Source organism: Hemiscyllium ocellatum, chromosome 8 (genome assembly GCF_020745735.1).
Source record: "Hemiscyllium ocellatum isolate sHemOce1 chromosome 8, sHemOce1.pat.X.cur, whole genome shotgun sequence".
NCBI lineage: Eukaryota > Metazoa > Chordata > Chondrichthyes > Orectolobiformes > Hemiscylliidae > Hemiscyllium > Hemiscyllium ocellatum.
In genome coordinates this window covers 65,465,444-65,485,106 of record NC_083408.1, presented here as the reverse complement: position 1 = coordinate 65,485,106, position 19,663 = coordinate 65,465,444, and the positions used below count along the sequence as shown (strand labels likewise).

The window sequence follows — 19,663 nt, the reverse complement described above, 5'->3', positions numbered from 1 at the left end:
TTCGACTTTTTGAAGTCTGTGGTTTTTACAACCTCGCTGAAAAAAATCAAGAACAACATTACCCTGTTAAAGGAGCAGCTTTGTCACACTACCTAAGGCATTGATATTAATGTGGATCATTGACTGCCAGCTGTTCAACCTCCTCCAGAAGAATGTCATGTAGCCACTCTGTCACATATTTGACCCTGGTATAATGGAGACAAAGTACTACCCAGGCATCATTTCCCTTGCCACAGAAACACCTTTCAATTCCCCCTAACTAATGAATACCCTATTACTTCTGTACTTCTGGTCTTCTCTTCACAACTATCCAGTTGAATCACCTGTGGTGCCACAGATTTAACCTTTGCTGCATTCCACTGAGGAACCATTGCCCTCACTCATATGCAATACAAAAAACAGATTACCTCGCGAGACTTACTCCGAGATCTTCTGCACCACCTGCCTGGTTCTCTTACACTGCCTGAAGGTCATCAATTCTTTACTTGCCAACAAATTACTGTGTCATCACCTGTCGAAACCTGCTTACTTTGTCGTTCTCTACCTTGCATGCATATCTCCAGCCCCTGCCTGAGTTTGGAAACTTGGAGCTCAAGCTTGTGCCGCTGCTAAGACTTCCAACAGATGTGTTTGCCGAAGACATGAGGTATATCATGACTTGCCATTCTGCAGGCTATACCTTCTGTTCAGCTAATCTTTGCTGCCATACCTTAGCTTCACAATGAATTAAATAAAAAGAGAAGACAGCTTATGTGCACCAAAGTAAATATCAAACACCCCAGCGAGTACAGAAAGTAGAAGAAAGGAAGGCTGCTTTCTTTCCTTCAGTGAATTCCCCACTCACCAAGCTTGTATTTGCTCATTGTGCTTACAATCTGCACTTCATTTGCAAGCTTTTCCCGGACCTATATACTTATGTTCTGTTGAAGCTGAAGCTACAGCAACCAGATTGGACTGGTTAGTGAACTAATTCATCAGCTGTTTTCTGGAAGAGTTTGTTAGTATTGCCCAAGGCTGGAAGAAACTCATGTTGACTTGATTTACACCATAAATACCAGTTGCATGTTAAGAGTCCTGAGGAAAAGTCACCTTGAACTTAAAATATTAATTGTTTGTCTTTCCACAGATACTATTAGACTAGCTGAGTTTCTTCAGCTGATTTTGTTTTTTCTTTATCTGCTCACACTGCTTATTATCTACACTTCAACACATCACCCACCAGCCACAGCTAATGTCATTACCACAGATAGCTACTGGCATCAAAGAACAATGCTTTTTGGTTGATTGCTTCCCACTCCCAACTCATTTTCAATTTAGACCATAAGACATATGAGTGGAAGCAAGGCCATTCGGCCCATCGAGTCCACTCCCCCATTTAATCATGGCTGATGGGTGTTTCTATTCCACTTACTAGCACTCTCTCTGTAATCCTTAAATCCTTGCAAGATCAAGAAGTTATCAATGTCTGCCTTGAAGACACCCAACGTCCCGGCCTCCATTGTGCTCATCGGCAATGAATTCCACAGGCCCACCACTGTCTGGCTGGGGAAAAGTCTCATTATTTCCATTCTAAATTGACCCCTCTAATTTTAAGACTGTGCCCATGTGTTCTAGTGTCTCCACGTAATGGAAACAACGTCCCAGCGTCCACCCTTTCTAAGCCATGCATTATCTCGTAAGTTTCTATTAGATTTCCCCTCAAACTTCTAAACTCCAATGTATACAAACCCAGGATCCTCAGCCATTCATCATATATTAAGCCTACCATTCCAGGGATCATCCGTGTGAATCTGCAGTGCCAGCATGCCCTTCTTGAGCTGTGGGGCCCAAAATTGGACACAGTATTCTAAATGGGGCCTAACCAAAGTTTCATAAAGTCTCAGAAGCACATCGCTGCTTTTATTTTCCAACTGTCTTGAGATAAATGTGCTTGCCATCGTGCTCACCTTCTACTTGCTACCTCTTTTGTGGATCCTCCTATGGCCTACTCCTAATCCTTGAGCCCTTACCTGCCACATTCACCCACTGGTCAGCTTCCCCTGAATGAAGTGTGGTGGTAGGGGAGAATGATAAATTGAACAGGTAGGGGAGTGATGAGATGCTGTGTGGAGTGAGGCAGTGACGGGTGGTTAGGAGGGCAACAATTGTGGTGATGAGGGGTTGGCTGTGAAATAGAAAGTGGTGTGACTGATGAGGTGCTGAGCTGTGGCAGTAACAATGGGCACAAAACGTGTTGTCAGTTGTATAAACTTTCTGTTTCAGTGTGTGCAAGTGGTCAATGATGTCTGAGTGCTGACGACTTGTTCTCGGGCTGTTGTTAATAGGTAATAACTCTTGTGTATATAATGCGCGTTAATACGTTGCAAAAATATTCCCATTACATGACTGTGCATCTTTATTTCTGAATGTTAGATTTGTTGATGTGGTAGCAAAAATAGATCCAAGAGATACTACCTTTTTGAGGTCACTTGGTTCGGTCTTGCCAGTAACATTATCCCAGAAACAGGCAAAAGCAAATTAGAAACTTTATGGATTTTGTGTAATTCAAGCTTTATTTTCCTCCCCCAATACAGTAAGGTGCAGAGAGGGCCAATAGGAAAGAAAGTCAAAGTACAGTTTCTGCACAAATCTTCTGTCACAGACTTGGATTCTTTTACACGTGATGAGGAAGAGACCCAACACCATCTGAATTCTGTCACAACTACAGCAGCTGCCACTGCAGCAGCCATTGTTGCTACTGCACCTCTCCTTAAGGTTGGTGAAATCTGTGTGTTATATTTTCAGCAATACATATAGCGTGGTCAGGAATTGCATATCGTTTGTCATTTTGCTAGTGATAAGTTTTCTATAGCATATTGCTAATATTAACCATGGTAGTTTTATGTGGAAGCAACTATCACTGAATAGTATTTGACAGTAATACTTTCATTACTAAAAAATACTACTTTTTAAATGGCCAAATATAGTCTTGATCGTGACCCAAACACAAGACGATTTAGCCATCCAGTCATTGTGGAATTTGGTGATTGCATCAATTTTCTTCAATATTGTCAGAATTGTTTGGCTGGCAATAATTCTGCAGAAGTTCAAATGATATCCTGTTAGTATATCATAACCATTCCATTTCTTTTCTACTTCCTTTTGTTTATTAAGAAAGGGTTTATGGCATAAACAGTGTTGTATGTTAGCAATACATTGCATTATTAGTAAATGGTAGAATTTGATCCTTATTAATAATTCCAAATATGTTGAGTTAGACCAGAAGACTATAAGAAATAGGAACTGAAGTAGGCCATTCGACCCCTTGAGCCTGCTCCACCTTTCAATAGCATCATGGCTGATCTGGCATTGCTCATGTCCATTTTCCTGCCCTTTCCCTGTAACCCTTGATTCCCCTATTGATCAACAATCTATCTATCTCAACCTTAATATCCACAAGATCTCTGTCCACACAGGAACTCATGACAACCAGTTCCAAAAACACTCAAACATCTGAGAGAAGAAATTCCTCTTCATCCCCTTATTTTATCCCTTTATTTTAAGTGTATGACCTCTGGTTCTAGATTCTCCCATGAAGGGAAGTATCTTCTCTGCATTTACCTTGTTAAGAATCCTGTATGTTTCAGTGAGATTACCGCTTTATTCATCTAAACTCATGAGTTGAGTCCCAACCAGTTTAGTTTTTGCTCATAAGTCAGTCCCTCTGTCCTGGGAGTCATTCTCATGAACCTTCTATGAACTGCCTCCAGTGAAAATTGCTCTCAGTACTCCAAATGTGATCTCACCAGCACCTTCCACAGTTGTAGTAAGATTTCCCTACTTTTCTACTCCAACCCCCTTGAAGTAAGGGCCAATATTCCACTAGCCTTCCTGATTACTTGATGCACCAATGTGTGAGCTTTCTGTGCAAGTACCCCAAATCTCTTTGCTTTGCAGCTTTTTGCATTTGTCCGCCATGTAAATTCTGTTCTTTTATTCTTCTTTCCAAAATGCACAACTTCATATTTTCCCACATTGTGCTCCATTTGGCAACTTTTTGCCCACTTACTTAACCTATCAGCATCTCTCTGTAAACTGTTTATATTCCTCTTGCAACCAACCTTTTCACAAATTTTTCCAAATTTGGCTACAGTGCATTCACTCTTTCCTCCCAACTTATTATTATATATTGTAAACAGTTATGGTCCCATTATAGATCCCTGTGAAATCCTACTGATCACAGTTCAGCCTGTAAAAGAACCCTAATCTCCACTCGCCTTTTCCTACCCATGGGCCAATTCTTTATCCATGTCAATATTCTATTTCCAGCACTGCGGGTTCTTATGACTTAACCTTTGTAAGGTATCTTGTCAAGCAACTTCTGAAAGTCTCAACTTGCCTGGATAATTGCAGCTCCAACAAGATTCAAGAATCATGACACTGTCCAGTACAAAGCAACTTAAATGTTTGGCACCACATTCACACACATCTGCTCCCTCCACTGACATTCAGCACCAGCAGCGTGCACCATCTCCAAAATGCACTGCAGAAATTCACCAAAGATGCTTAGATACATCTTCCAAACCCATGACTAGTTCCATCCAGAAGAACAAGGGCAGCAGACGTATTGGAGCATCACCACCAGCAAGGCACTCACCATCCTGACTTGGAAATATATCGCTGATGCTTCAATGTCACTGGGTCCAAATCCTGGAATTTTCTCCCTGGCGGCATTGTTGGTCAATCTACAGCACGTGGAGTGCAACAGTTCAAGAAGGCAGGTCACCACCACCTTCTCAAGGGCATTTAGGGACAGGCATTAAAGCTATCAGGGCCAAAGGGCTTATCTGTCTTTAGCCCCATTAGTTTGTCGAACAACTTATTTAATGATGGTACTTAATTCTCCCCTGTTTTCTTTAGTATCAATGGAATATTCAAAGTATTTGATGCCATAAAATGCTGATGCAAAACATCTGTTTAATTTTTGTTCCATTTCCTTCTTCCTCAAAGCTTGCTCCCCAGATTCATTTTCCAAGGGGTCTATTCTTCTTTGACCTCTCTCTTCCTTTTTTATATATTCAAAGAAGCTCTTATTGTCAGTTTTTGTCTTCCTCACATTTGTTGCCCTTGACGTTTATTTTTTTCTGTCTTTGTCAACATCTTGTCGTTCTGAATTTATCCCAGTCTTCCAGGCTATCACTGGCTTTAACCTCCTTGGATGCTTTCAGGAGCCCAAGCTGCTGTTTGACATCTAGTTGGTAAAAACAATGACTGCAGATGCTGGAAACCAGATTCTGGATCAGTGGTGCTGGAAGAGCACAGCAGTTCAGGCAGCATCCAACGAGCAGCGAAATCGACGTTTCGGGCAAAAGTCCTTCATTAGGAGGGCAAAAGCCCTCCTGATGAAGGGCTTTTGCCCGAAATGTCGATTTCGCTGCTCGTTGGATGCTGCCTGAGCTGCTGTGCTCTTCCAGCACCACTGATCCAGAGTTTGACATCTAGTGACTGTTCATTCAGTATTTGTCAGTTCAATTGCAGATTAATTATTCAAGTCATCAAACAATCTCCGGTGCTACAAGGTCCAAATGATAAATAGGATGAAATACAGAATTACTCAACAAAGAAGCTTGATTTTGAGCAGTTTGTATTCAACAGTTGGTTGTATAATTAATTATGATCTGAAAGGTCATTACATCCCTATTTTTGATAGTGAACTCGAGAAGTATGATGTTATATAATGGCTTTCTGCTTAGGTGTCTAAGTTCAGAAATAGTCATTTGGGGCGAGAGGTATGTTGCAGTTTTCTCCCATGAGCCTTCTCACCCCTTCTAATAACATCAACTGAAGTATAGATTTTTTTCAGACATATAACTGATGATGGTTTCTCCTGTACTGCTCTTCTTTGTCCAGTCGTATAGAACGTGACTTAAATTAGGGTGTTTTGCTTTGGGAAATCATTGCCACAATGTTTGACTTTGTTTGTTTTTGTCACTAATAAAGCATGCATTTTTAAGAGCTGCTTTTGATTGTGACTTGGATGAGCTATTGTGATAGAATGTAAGAAACAGGAGAAGAAGTAAGATATCTGGTTCCTCAGGCCATGCTGTATCTCTGTGTGTTCCTTGCTGATCTGACTTTGGCTTTAGCTCTGCTTGCCTCTATAAACCTTGAGTACCATGTCAATCAATAATCTGTCAACTTCATCCTTGAATATACTCAATGACTCCGCCTCCACTGCACTGAATGGAAGACAATTCCAAACATGAAAGAGACACTCGTTTAAGAGCTATGTCTTAAATCAGAGATCTCTTATTTGGTACTGTTCTCTCTAGTTCTAGGATCTCTCATGAGATGAATCCTCAACTGTGGCAAGCCCCCTCAGAATCTTGTGTTTCATTCTGATAACTTCTCATTTTGTGCAATGCTATGGAGAGATTTAAACTACTCAATTTTCCCTCATGAGAAAATCCACTCATGAGAGACATTTGGCTAACTGGCATTTATTTTCTAGCTTTCCGAGTCTTTCCTTTCTTGAACAGAGATGTTACATTTGTGGTTTTCTAAACTGATAGGACCTTGCTAGAATTTAAAGAATTTTGAAAGATTACAATCAATGCATCTTCTATCTCTGCAACTACTTCTTTTCAAGTGCGAGGGTACCCCCAATAAGCTCTAGGGGGCTTGTCAGTCTAGAGTGCTATTATCTTTCCTAATACTTTTTTTCCAGTGATTATTATTTTAGATTTTTTCCTCCCTTTGTCTATTGATTGTCTTCTACTCTTGGATCTTTTTTGTGTTTTCATGTATTAGATTGATCCAAAATACTTGCTCAAAGCCTCTGTCTTTTTCCTGTTCTCCATTATTAGGTTCTCAATCTTCCCTGTTGCTTTAGTGACTGTTTTCCTTATTAGATATTTGTAGAAGCTTTAATTGCCTGTTTTTATATTTCTTGCTAGTTCTTTTTTTATTCTCCAATTTCTCCTTTTTTATTTTCAAAGTCATCCTCTACTCTAAAACTTGCCCAATCTTCTGACCTACCACTAATCTTTGCAGCATTGTATGCCTTTTGTTTCAATTTGATGCCATTTTTACTTGATTAATTAGCCACAGTTTGTGTATCCTTTTGGTAAAGTCTCTTTTTCAATGGAGTATATTATTTATGAGTATTCTGGTATATCTCCTTCATGTTTGCTGCTGGTACTTTTGCTGTTGGTTTTGTCTTTTAAACTTTTTACCACTTCACTTGAACCAATTCCTCCTTCATTACCCTTGTTACGTAGAGTCATAAAGTCATAGATATGTACAGGAACAGACCCTTCAGTTCAACTCATCCATGCCGGCCAGATATCTTAGATTAATCTAGTCCCATTTGCCAACATTTACCCATATTCCTCTAAACTCTTCCTATTCATATACCCATCCAGATGCCTTTTAAATGTTGTAATTTTACCAGTCTCCACTACTTCCTCTGGTAGCCCATTTCATACATTCACCATCCTCTGTATGAGAAGATTGCCCTTTAGGTCCCTTTTAAATCTTTCTCCTCTCACCTTAAACCTATGCCCTCTGGTTCTGGACTGCTCCACCCCGGGGAAAAGACCTTGTCTCTTTACCTTATCCATGTCCCTCTTGATATTATAAACCTCTAAAAGGTCAGCCCCTCAGCCTCTGATGCTCAAGGAAAAATAGCCCCAGCATATTCAGCCTCCCTTTGTAGCTCAAACCCTTTTAACTTTGACAACATCCTTGTAAATCTTTTCTGAGCCCTTTCAAGTTTCACAACGTCCTTCATATACCGTGGAGACCAGGTTTGCATGCGGTTTTCCAAAAGTGCTCTAACTAATATCCTATACAGCCACAACATGACCACCCAACTCCCATCAGTAATACATTGACCAATAAAGGCAAGCACACCAAATGCTGCCTTCACTATCCCATTTGCGTGTGACTCCAAGGACTCCTTTTGTTCACCAAATTTCCTAGGACCTTGCCATTAAATGTATAAGTCCTGCTCTGATTTGCCTTACCAAAATGTAACATGTTAAATTTATCTGAATTAAACTCCATCTGTCGCTCCTCGGCCCACTGGCCCATCTGATCAAGATCCTGTTGTACTCTGAGGTAACCTCCTTCGCTGTCCACGACGCCTCCAGTTTTGATGTCATTTGCAAACTTGCTAACCATACCTCCTATGTTCATATACAAATCATTTCTATAAATGGCAAAAAGCAGTGGAGCCATCACTGATCCTTGTGGCACACTACTGGTCACATGCCTCCAAGGCTGAAAACCCTCTTGCCTTCTAACTCCAAGTCAGTACTGTATCCATATAGCTAGTTTTCTCTGTATTCCATTTGATCTAACCTTACTAACCAGTCTATCATGATGAATCTTGTCAAGCACCTTCCTGAAGTCCATATAGATCATCTCCACTGCTCTGACCTCCTCAATTCTCTTTGTTACTTGTTGTCAAAAAACTCAATTAAATTAGTGAGATACAATTTCCCAAACAGAGAGCTCAGTCCTTCCTTGCCTTTCTAAATACTGTTGCTCAGGATTTCCTCGCTGGTCTATAGTTCCCTGGCTTTTCCTTACCACCTTTCTTAAATAGTGGCACCATGTTAGTCAACCTTCAGTCTTCCAACATCTCACCTGTGACTATTAATGATACAAACAGCTCAGCAAGGGTCCCAGCAATCACTTGCCTCGCTTCCCACAGTGTTCTAGGGTAAATCTATCAAGTCCCAGGGATTTATCCGCCTTTATGCATTTTAAGCCGTTCAGCACGTTGTCCTCTGTAATGTGGGCATTTTTCAACATGTCGCTACTTATTTCCAAATGTCCTCCATCTTCCATATACCCACTATTTATTTCCAAACGTCCTCCATCTTCCACAATAAACACTGATGCAAAATTTAGTATCTCCCCATCTCTTGCGATTCCAGCCAAAGCCACCTCATGTCCCCTTTTTGCCCTCTGATTTCCCTCTTAAGTATACTCCTGCTGCCTTTATGCTCTTTTGAGGAATCATTCGATCTTTGCAGTCTATACCTGATATGTTTTCTTCTTTTTCTTCACCATTTTAGTTTGAATATGTTAGTTTGAGGCACATTTCTCACTGTTGATCTGGATTATAAAATTCATTGTATTATGATGATACTTCCAAAGTTTTCCTTATTATGGGTCTTTAATTAGTCTGATTTTAATACACATTGCCAGGTTTAAACACTAACTAGTTCCTGTTATGTTCAAGAACATATTTTTAGAAGAAACTGTTCCACATCCATTGTATGAATCATCGTCCAGGCTACATTGTCAATACAATTTATCCATTTGATGTAAAGTGAACTATCGTTATTGCAGTACCTATTTTGATGAATACTTTGTGTAGCTGCTGTTCGGGACCTATAATCCACTATTGCCATTTACTTAATTTCTTTGTCATTTATTATTTCCACCCAAATTGATTCCCATCTTAAGCTTGTGAAACAACATCCTTTATCAATATTTTACTGATCTCATCCTCGATTAACAGAACTACTTAAATTCCATGAGCTTTCTTTGGGCTGGTCCTTAAAAGAAATGACAGAAATTTCAAGATTTCAAAACATAAGTGAATACTTTGGAGTAAATGACAAGTAGAATTGAGTTTATAACACAAGTTATTAAAAGCTACACTGTTAATTCAATGGTGCTCACTTTGTTTAACTTCTCTTATGTACAATACAGTTTGTTTTGTTTAAAAGCATGAAATCTGTCAGTTAATAATAACATCTTCAGATTTTTCTTTAAATGTTAATAGTGTGTAACAGGACTCGAACATAGGACAGCTATTACAGAGACATGGTTTCAAACCGACTCGGATTGACACATAAATATTCAAGGATGCTTGACTGACAGATTTCATGCTTTTAAACAAAACAAACTGTATTGTACATAAGAGAAGTTAAACAAAGTGAGCACCATTGAATTAACACTGTAGCTTTTAATATCTTGTGTGAAAAACTCAATTCTACTTGTTATTTATCCCGAAGTATTCACTTATGTTTTGAAATCTTGAAATTTCTGTCGTTTCTTTTAAGGACCAGCCCAAAAATATATTGCAGTTGTCTGGAATTTACTTATTGTCTTCAGTATGCCACCTTTCTCATAATACACAATGTGTGAGGATTCATCTTTTGGTTAAGCGATCCTCCAATTACTTGATAGACCTCAGAATTGTGGATTAGTCAGCTTTTTGTCATAGCGTTTTAGGTATGCATAGACTGCTTTTTCTTGTCTGTCCCCACAGCCTCCATGCAGTCCTTTACAAACTCTCAATTTTAGCTGATTGATTAATGCCACATGACTGTGACAATGACTACAGATTATTTCCTCCAGCTTCAAATGAGCAAATATTTCAGCTTCTTTACTTGTCATGAATTTCAAACTGAGCTCATCACACACATTTGACGCTATGTTTGTGTTTTCTCTGCTTACTTGACAAACATTAAAATTAATTTCCTTTGGCTCTCCCCAATCAGTATATATGTCAAAAAGCCTGCTTGAAACCAAATTTGTAACTGCCTCTATCTGATCCCACACTGAACCGCTTGCCTCTGTCAGCAAACCAATAGAGATAAATTAAATAGCAGAGCCTTTTAACACAAAGCTCCATCTTGAATTGCTATCTCTAATAGCGTCACTTACATGTCTTAAGCATCAATGTAAATTAATTGTTTTAGATTCAACACAACTCTTTGATTCTATAACTCATATGAATAACTTTCGTTTTTAATCAATATAATTGGCTTTTTTTCCCAAACTTGTTTGTTCAGTTCCAAGGTTAATGATGGATCATTCATTGTTTTTGTCACTCTCAACTCTGACTATACAAAATAAACACAAGGCCATCTATAAATATTACAAACCCAAACTTATTAGTGTTATATTTGTATTTTAGTTGTTTTTACTATTTTCTCCACTAGATGACCCCATTTTCTACACTCAAGACTATAACTCCTGTTTGTTGTCATGAAATATATGAAATAATATGTAGCACATATTATGCTCATTTATATTTGTGCTATTAGTCATTCATTTCATGAGAGTTGAGAGTATTTTAGGAGCAAAAGAAAAGCCTTTAATTCTGATGCTATATTGTCAAATGTTTTGGCCTTTTTAATGTAATGCACTAATTTCTTCAGTCTGCCCCTTTCTGACACACTGTGGCTATTATTAGATGTATCATTTCTCTGCAGTACTGCCTTGTCCTTTGCCTTGAACTTTGCAAGTCTCCCCTCGTGTGAATCCTAATCACTCACCCCTACTATTCAGCTGAAAGCCTTCAACAACTCTTGTACAATTTCCCAAGTGCGTTTCATGTGAAAGTTGTCGGAGGGGTGCAGCTCCCACTTAAAACAGTACTGGTATCAGTACTGCAAAGAAATGAAACACATTTTTCCAGTGCCAATCTTTGAACTAGATATTCAACTCTCTGATCTCAGTTACCCTCTGCCAATTTTTCTTTATTGTTCTGATAGTATTCTGTAAATTATTACCTTTTGTGGCTTTGCTTTCCAATTTGGCACCAAGCTGCTTATAGTTCCTTCACCTTCACGTCTTTCTTAGTCCCACCTATGTCATTAGTATTCAGATGGACCACAGCAACTGAACCCTTCTCCTCTGCAAGTTCTTATTTGACCTCAAGGCAATGTCCTTCATCCAAGCACTGGGCAGGCCACGGCAGCAGAAAATCATATCTATTTCCCTAACTATGGATATTACATTTTTAGATTTTAGATTTTCTTGTCACGTACTCAAGTACAGGTGTACAGTAAAAAGTATATAATGTCACCACACATGGTGCCATCTTAGGTACCAAGGTACTGAGGAACAAAACAAATTTTAGGTATGAATTAGTAAGAAAGACGAGAGTTAAAAGTTAAGCATTATTTCATAGAGTAGTGAAGAACTAAAGAAATTGATTCTAGTTTACATTAAAGTCTTTCCTAATTTAAACTAGGAAAATAAAGGCTAATTTTCAAAAGTCTTTAATGAGACCTCCATTAATCTCAGCTGCTTCTGAAACTGCCGCCTCTCCGATCTGCCTCCGTGCCTCAGGAGCATGCCGGGGCAGGATCCACTCATATCAAGACGAGACACCCCATGAGCAGCCAAGAGACCAGCCATTGGTCTCTCAGCTCTCAGCCTGGTCTCTCGATTGTATGTCGGCTGGTCTCTCAGTGGCCTGTAGTGAGGCCCAGCCTGATGTCTCAGCAATGTGTCAGCTGGCCTCATCAAAAAAGTTGAACTTTTAACTTATTCCTTTATTTTCCGAGTATGAACTACGAAATGTAACCTATTACCTATTTCTTTTGTTTTTCACTATGCTATGAAGTAATGCTTAATTACTTTATAGTCACTATGAAGTTACTATCCAGTCCAACAACAACATTCCGTCTCCTGCTGTTAAACCAATTTTGTATCCAGTTGTCAGGCTTACCAAGTCCCATCTGATCAAACTTTACTGATTAGTCAATTATACAGAACTTTGTCAAAGTCTTGAATAAGGTCCAAGTAAACAATGTCTACCACTCTGCCTTCAATCTTCTTGATTCTTCGGACAGTTGGTGTGAACTTGTTGGGCCGAAGGATCTGTTTCCACACTGTAGGGAATCTAATCTAATCTAATTACTTCCTCAAAAAAACTCAATCAAGTTTGTGGTACATGATTTCCCTTGCACAAAATCATGGTGACTATCCCCAAACATTCCTTGCCTCTCCAAATGCATATAAATCTTATCTTTCAGAATACCCTCCAATAACTTATCCAACATCCAAGTCAGACTCACGGGTCCATAGGTCCCAGGTTCTCCTCACATCCCTTCCTAAAGAACGGCTCAACCTTAGCCACCTCTCCAGTCATCTGGCACCTCACCCTTATTTATAAAGTGTACAAATATTTCTGCAAGGACCCCCACAATTTCCTCTCTAATTTCCCAAAACGCCCGAGGATACACTAAATCATGTCTCGGAGATTTATCCATCTTTATATTTTCTAAGGCCTCCAGCACTTTCTCTTCTATAATGTGAACTGTTTTCAATATTCTTCCATTCTTGAGCCTCCATTTCTTTCTTCACAGTAAAAACTGCTTGAAATATTCATTTAATATATCTCCCAGCTCCTGAGGTTCAATGCAAAATTGACCTTGTTTATCTTTAAGGGGCCCTACTGTCTCTTGAGTTGCGCTCTCTTGCTCTGAATGTAATGTATAATCTCTTTGGATCATCCTTCTCCTTAACCTTAATTCTTCACCCTTCCAATCTCCATGTCCATCTTGCACCGAAATTGTGTTGTATCAAAAAAAAATTGACATTTTTGATGCAAATTTGTTTTACAGTTTGTTTGTTTGTAATTTGTTACATTTAGGCTCAGAGTGACCTTGATGTTAAACTTTCTACTGTGGCTGATTTGGGGACTAAACTCCAGGAAATGGATCAGCAGATGAAGCAGGTTGTAGAGCAGCAAGCAAAGGTTCGGGCTCAGGATTCAGGCTCCAGGGAACCACAAGAAAGAGTCCGAGAGCTGGAGACACAGTTGAACACACTCTTGAATCAACGACTCTGCCGTTTGGAGAAATTTCAAGAACAGCAACTTGAACTTCAGGTATACCTCCATGCTATTTGAGAAAAGAAGTTTAAATTATTTTAGATTAGTTTAATGTTGTTGTGCTCACGCATAATATCACAGTTCATATTATTATTAGACAGGTCCGTTTCCAGACTGAAAACTGGTTTGATAGATCATATTTTAATTATCTTTGGTTTTTACGAGGTGATTTCCCCAGTGAAAACTCAGCATTTAATGTTACATATTATAACAATAAAATGAAAGTGTTTATGCAAAGTTAATTAAGATAAACTAAAATAAATCAAAGTATTTATATGCAACAATTATTTGAAGGATTTTAAACACCTGATATAATACAAACCTAAATAGACTTGTTAATAGCACTTGCACTAATGAACGGTCCCTTCTATTTCACATCTGTAGGGCTTAATTTAAGTGTAGCTTCAATGCCCTGTTTAGAGAATCTGACACCTTCTTCCTGGTGCCTTCGCACAACTGACCTTAGACATTCTCAGTTTCAAACATTCCTTCAGAATTTTAATCAAACACTTCTTGTCTGCGACTTTAAAAGTTATCTTCTTATCCTGGAAACAGACCTTAGGTCAAACTTATCCACGCCGACCAGATATCCCAACCCAATCTAGTCCCATCTGCCAGAACCTGGCCCATATTCCTCCAAACACTTCCTATTCATATACCCATCCAGATGCCGTTTAAACGTTGCAATTGTACCAGCCTCCACTACTTCCTCTGGCAGCTCATTCCATACATGTACCACCTTCTGAGTGAAAACATTGCCCATTAAATCTCTTTTATACCTTCCCCCTCTCACCCGAAACCTATGCCCTCTAGTTCTGGATTCTCCCACCCCAAGGAAAAGACTTTGTCTGGATTTCAGATAACGAGAGTCCAGAGAAAGTATATTCCTGTTCTGCCACCCCAGGGAAAAGATTTTGTCTATTTATCCTATCCATGCCTCTTATGATTTTATAAGGTCACCCCTCAGCCTCTGACACTCCAGGGAAAACCGCCCTAGCCTGGATTAGATTAGATTCCCTACAGTGTGGAAACAGGCCCTTCAGCGCAACAAGTTCACACTGACCCTCCGAAGAGCAAACCACCCAAACCCATTTCCCTCTAACTAATGCACCTAACACTATGGCAATTTAGCATGGCCAATTCACCTGACCTGCACACCGTTGGACTGTGGGAGGAAACCGGAGCACCCGGAGAAAACCCATGCAGACACAGAGAGAATGTGCAAACTCCACACAGACAGTTGCCCGAGATTGGAATCGAATCTGAGTCCCTGGTGCTGTGAGGTAGCAGTGCTAACCACTGAGACTATTCAATCTCTCCCTATAGCTCAAATCCTCTAACCCTGGCAACATCTTTGTAAATCTTTTCTGAATCCTTTCAAGTTTCGCAGCATCTTTCCACTAGGAAGGAGACCAGATTTCCATGCAATATTTTAAGTGGCCAATGTTCTGCAGCTGCAACATGACCTCCCAACTCCTGTACTCAATACTCTGACCAATAAAGGAAAGCATACCAAATGGCACTTTCACTATCCTGTCTAACCGCGACTCCACTTTCAAGGAGCTATGAACCTGTAGTCCAAGGTCTCTCTGTTCAGCAACACTCTCTAGGACCTTACCATTACTTGCTAAGATTTGCTTTCCCAAAATTCCGCACCTCACATTTATCTAAATTAAACTCCATCTGCCATTTCTCATCCCATTGGCCCATCTGATCAAGATCCCATTGTAATCTGAGGTTACCTTCTTTACTCTCCACTACACCTCCAAATTTGGTGTCATCAGCAAACTTAATAACTATACCTCTCATGCTCACATCCAAATCATTTATATGAATGATGAAAAGTAGTGGACCCAGCACCAATCCTTGTGGCACTCCACTGGTCACAGTCCTCCAGTCTGGAAAACAACCCTCCACCACCATCCTCTGTCTTCTACGTTTTGAGCTAGTTCTGTATCCAAATAGTGTGTTCTCTCTGTATTCTTGAGATCTAACCTTGCTAACCACTCTCCCATGGGGAACCTTGTCGAACGCCCTACTGAAGTCCATATAGATCACATCGACCTCTCTGTCCTCATCAATCCTCTTTGTTACTTCTTCAAAAAACTCAATCAAGTTTGTGAGACATGATTTCCCACACATAAAGCCATGTTGACTATCCGTAATCAGTCCTTGCCTTTCCAAATACATCTACATCCTGTCCCTCAGGATTCCCTCCAACAACTTGCCCACCACCGACGTCAGGCTCAATGGTCTATAGTTCCTGGCTTGTCCTTACCACTCTTCTTAAACAGTAGCACTACGTTATCCAATCTCCAGTCTTCCAGCTCCTCACCTGTGACTATAGATAATACAAAAATCTCAGTAAAAGGCCCAACAATCACTTCCCTAGCTTCCCACAAAGGTCCAGGGTACACCTGATTAGGTCTTGGGGATTTAATCACTTTTATGTGTTAAAGACATCCAGCACTTCCTCCTCTAATATGGACATTTTTCAAGATGTCACCATCTATTTCCTTACATTCTGTATCTGCCATGTTCTTTTCCCCACACTATGGAAAAGTCTGTTAAAATGGGTGATATCATTTCCGGTTCTGTGTCTCAGAGGTTGGTAAAATGGGGTTCAAACCGATGTTTATTGATGGAGTTTTGGTTTGATGCCATGCCTCTAGGAATTCCCGTGCGTGTTTCTGTTTTCCTGTCCTTGGATGGATGTGTTGTCTCAGTCAAAGTGGTGTCCTTCCTTGTCTGAATGTAAGGATACCAGTGATAGATAGTCATGTCTTTTGGTGGCTTGTTTTCTGCCTGTCAGTCCAATGTCCACTATCACTAGTATCCTTGCATACAGACTAAGCAGGACAACATATCCATCCTAGGACAGGCTAACCAGAGACACGCATAGGAATTCCTAGAGGTCTGGCTTTCCATCAATGAACACATCAATTTGGACCCCATTTACCAACCACTGAAAAAAAGAACCGCACTTTAACAGACCAAGACAGACAAATAGTAAGCGGGAAAGAACACCAGCGCTTAACTGGAGGCTCAATGATGATGTTACCTAGCATGGTGACAAAACATTTGAAAAGAAACCTTCCATCGCAGTGAGCAAACTTACAACCTGAACCACAAATCTTCTCAAAAATCACAAACACATTCAGTAGTGTTTACCATTGCTGAATCCTCACTGTCAACATACTTGGTGTTATCATCGACCAGAAACTCAACTGGACCCATCATATAAATACCAGGTCGACAACAGCAACTCAGTGGTTAGGAATACCACAGTGAATAGCTCCCATCTAACTCTCCAGAGTCTTTCAAGCACAAGTCAATATTGTGCTGAAATACTCCCCACCTGCCTGATTTGGTGTAGCTCCAACAACACTCAAGAAGCTTGACACCATCCAGGACAAAGCCTGCTTGATTGGTACCATGTTGTGTATTTTGTTTAAACCCAAAGCATTAAGTACAGTACATATTCACCGGAAAGACACTGGACTTGAATAAGACAGAAGCTTGCTTTCAGAGAGCACTTTCTGTGAGTGAAATTTCCCAAGTTCCTTTGCACCCTACTTGTATTAAGTGTATCGCCATTGTGGTTGAAAATCCAGCAGTCTCTTTATGCAAGACAAGGTAATAGCAGTGCATTAATAACCAGGTTATTTGGTTTTCTAATCAATATTGGTTGAGTGATAAGTACTATCCAGGACTTTGCAGAGCAAAACCCCTGCTGTTCTGAATGGTGCCATAGGATCTTTAATATAAATTTGTTAAAAGGAGCCTTGCTTTAAGATCTCGTCTAAAAACTGCAGCATTCCCTCAGTGCCCTTCTGGATGTCAGTTTAATTTTTGTGCTCACATCTGTACAATTCAACCTTCCTCGAAGTGAGTAATGGAATAGGTTTGAGGATTGCATGCTGTATTCTCCTGTAATCTGATTTAACAACTTGAACACCATCAGGATGGGCTACTGGGAGGTAAAATCATTGTTTTGAGCACTATTCCAGCTCCTGACATAACTGTCATTATTTTGGTGCTTTTACATGGTTTGGAAAGGCATCCAAATGTTGCAGGCAGGAACCTGCATGGAATGCATTAACCCAAGGTCAGAAAGGCCATAAGATGTCAGAGCAGCATTCAGCTCAGAGTTTAGGGTGTAGGTTTACTTGCTGAGCTGTAGGTTTGATATACAGACATTTCATTACCTGGCTAGGTAACATCATCAGTGGCGACCTCCAAGTGAAGCAAAGCTGTTGTTTCCTGCTTTCTATTTATATCTTTCTCCTGGATGGGGTTCCTGGGGTTTGTGGTGATGTCATTTCCTGTTTGTTTTCTTAGGGGTTGATAGATGGCATTTAGATCTATGCGTTTGTTTATGGCGTTGTGGTTGGAATGCCAGGCCTCCAGGAATTCTCTAGCGTGTCTTTGCTTAGCCTGTCCCAGCATAGATGTGTTGTTCCAGTCAAAATGGTGTCTTTTTTTCATCCATGTGTAGGGCTACGAGGGAGAGAGGGTCGTGTCTTTTTGTGGCTAGCTGGTGTTCATGGATCCTGGTGGCTAACTTTCTTCCTATTTGTTCTACGTAGTGTTTGTGGCAGTCCTTGCATGGAATTTTGTAGATGACATTGGTTTTGTCCATGGGTTGTACTGGGTCTTTTAAGTTTGTTAGTTTTGATTTGAGAGTGTTGGTAGGTTTGTGTGCTACTAGGATTCCGAGGGGTCTTAGTAGTCTGGCTGTCATTTCCGAAACTTCTTGGATATATGGTAAAGTGGTTTGGGTTTCTGGCTGTGTTTTGTCTGCTTGTCGCTGTTTGTTCTTGAGGAATTTGCGCACTGTATTATTTGAGTATCCGTTCTTCTCGAATACGTTGTATAGGTGGTTCTCCTCTGTTTTCCGAAGTTCGTCTGTGCTGCAGTGTGTGGTGACTCATTGGAATAGTGTTCTGATACAGCTTTGTTTGTGTGTGTTGGGATGGTTGATGGTGTAGTTAAGTATTTGGTCAGTGTTTGTCAGTTTTCTGTATATGCAGGTTTGTAGTTCTCTGTTGTCCTTTCTTTCGACTGTGACGTCCTGGAATGCAAGTTTGTTGTCGGTTTCTTCCTCCTTCATGAACCTTATGCCTGTGAGGGTGTTGTTGATGATGTTAAATGTCTCTTCTATCTTGTTTCATTTTGTGATAACAAAGGTGTCATCTGTGTAGCGGACCCCGATTTTTGGTTTGATGGTTGGTAGGGCTGTTTGTTCTAGCCTTTACATTACCACTTCTGCTATGAACCCTGATAACGGAAATCCCATGGGTGTGCCGTTTGTTTGTAGACTGTGTTGTTGAAGGTGAAGTGGGTGGTGAACACAGGTCCACTAGCTTCATGATACTTTTGTTGGTAATGTGATTTGTGGTGGTTGGTGTTTGTGTGATGGTCTCTTCTAAAAGTGTGATGTGTGTTTCCTTTGCCAGGTAGATGTTGATGATGGTGAACAGTGCTGTTACGTCGAATGAGATCATTGCTTCGTCTTCCTCAATTTTGGTGTTTTTGATGATTTTTAGGAATTCCTGGGTGGAGTGAATGGAGTGCTGTGACTCTTCTACTAGGTATTTCAGTCTTGCGTGTAGTTCTTTGGCCAGTCTGTAAGTGGGTGTTCCAGATCGTGAGACTATGGGTCTGAGGGGGGCTCCTGGTTTATGGATTTTTGATAGTCTATAGAATCATGGGGTGTTGGTCTCATTGGGTTTCATTTTCTGGAATTCTGTCTTGTTTAATTGTCCGGAATTGTGTAATTTTCTTAGGAGATATGTAATTTTGTTTCCTAGTTGTGAGGTCTGATTTAGCACCAGCTGTTGGTAGATGTTGGTGTTTGCGAGTGGTGTATTGGCTTTCTCTATGCAGTAGAAAGTGAGGATTGCAGATGCTGGAGATCAGAGCTGAAAATGTGTTGTTGGAGAAGCGCAGCAGGTCAGGCAGCATCCAAAGAGCAGGAGAATCGACATTTTGCGCATGAGTCCTTTCCTGAAGAAGGATGCTGCCTGACCT

The 19,663-nt window shown here is 40.2% G+C and overlaps 1 protein-coding gene across 3 annotated transcripts in view; it reads left to right on the top strand.

Annotated features, from left to right (window-relative positions):
- The window catches only part of kiaa0586 (KIAA0586 ortholog), a 533,649-nt gene that overhangs the window by 40,954 nt on the left and 473,032 nt on the right, over nucleotides 1-19,663 (top strand). For all 3 annotated transcript variants that reach the window (XM_060829108.1, XM_060829107.1, XM_060829109.1), the window contains exons 5-6: nucleotides 2,574-2,754; nucleotides 13,391-13,627. In XM_060829108.1, the coding sequence (XP_060685091.1) occupies nucleotides 2,574-2,754; nucleotides 13,391-13,627 (418 nt within the window). The remainder of the gene's footprint in view (nucleotides 1-2,573; nucleotides 2,755-13,390; nucleotides 13,628-19,663) is intronic.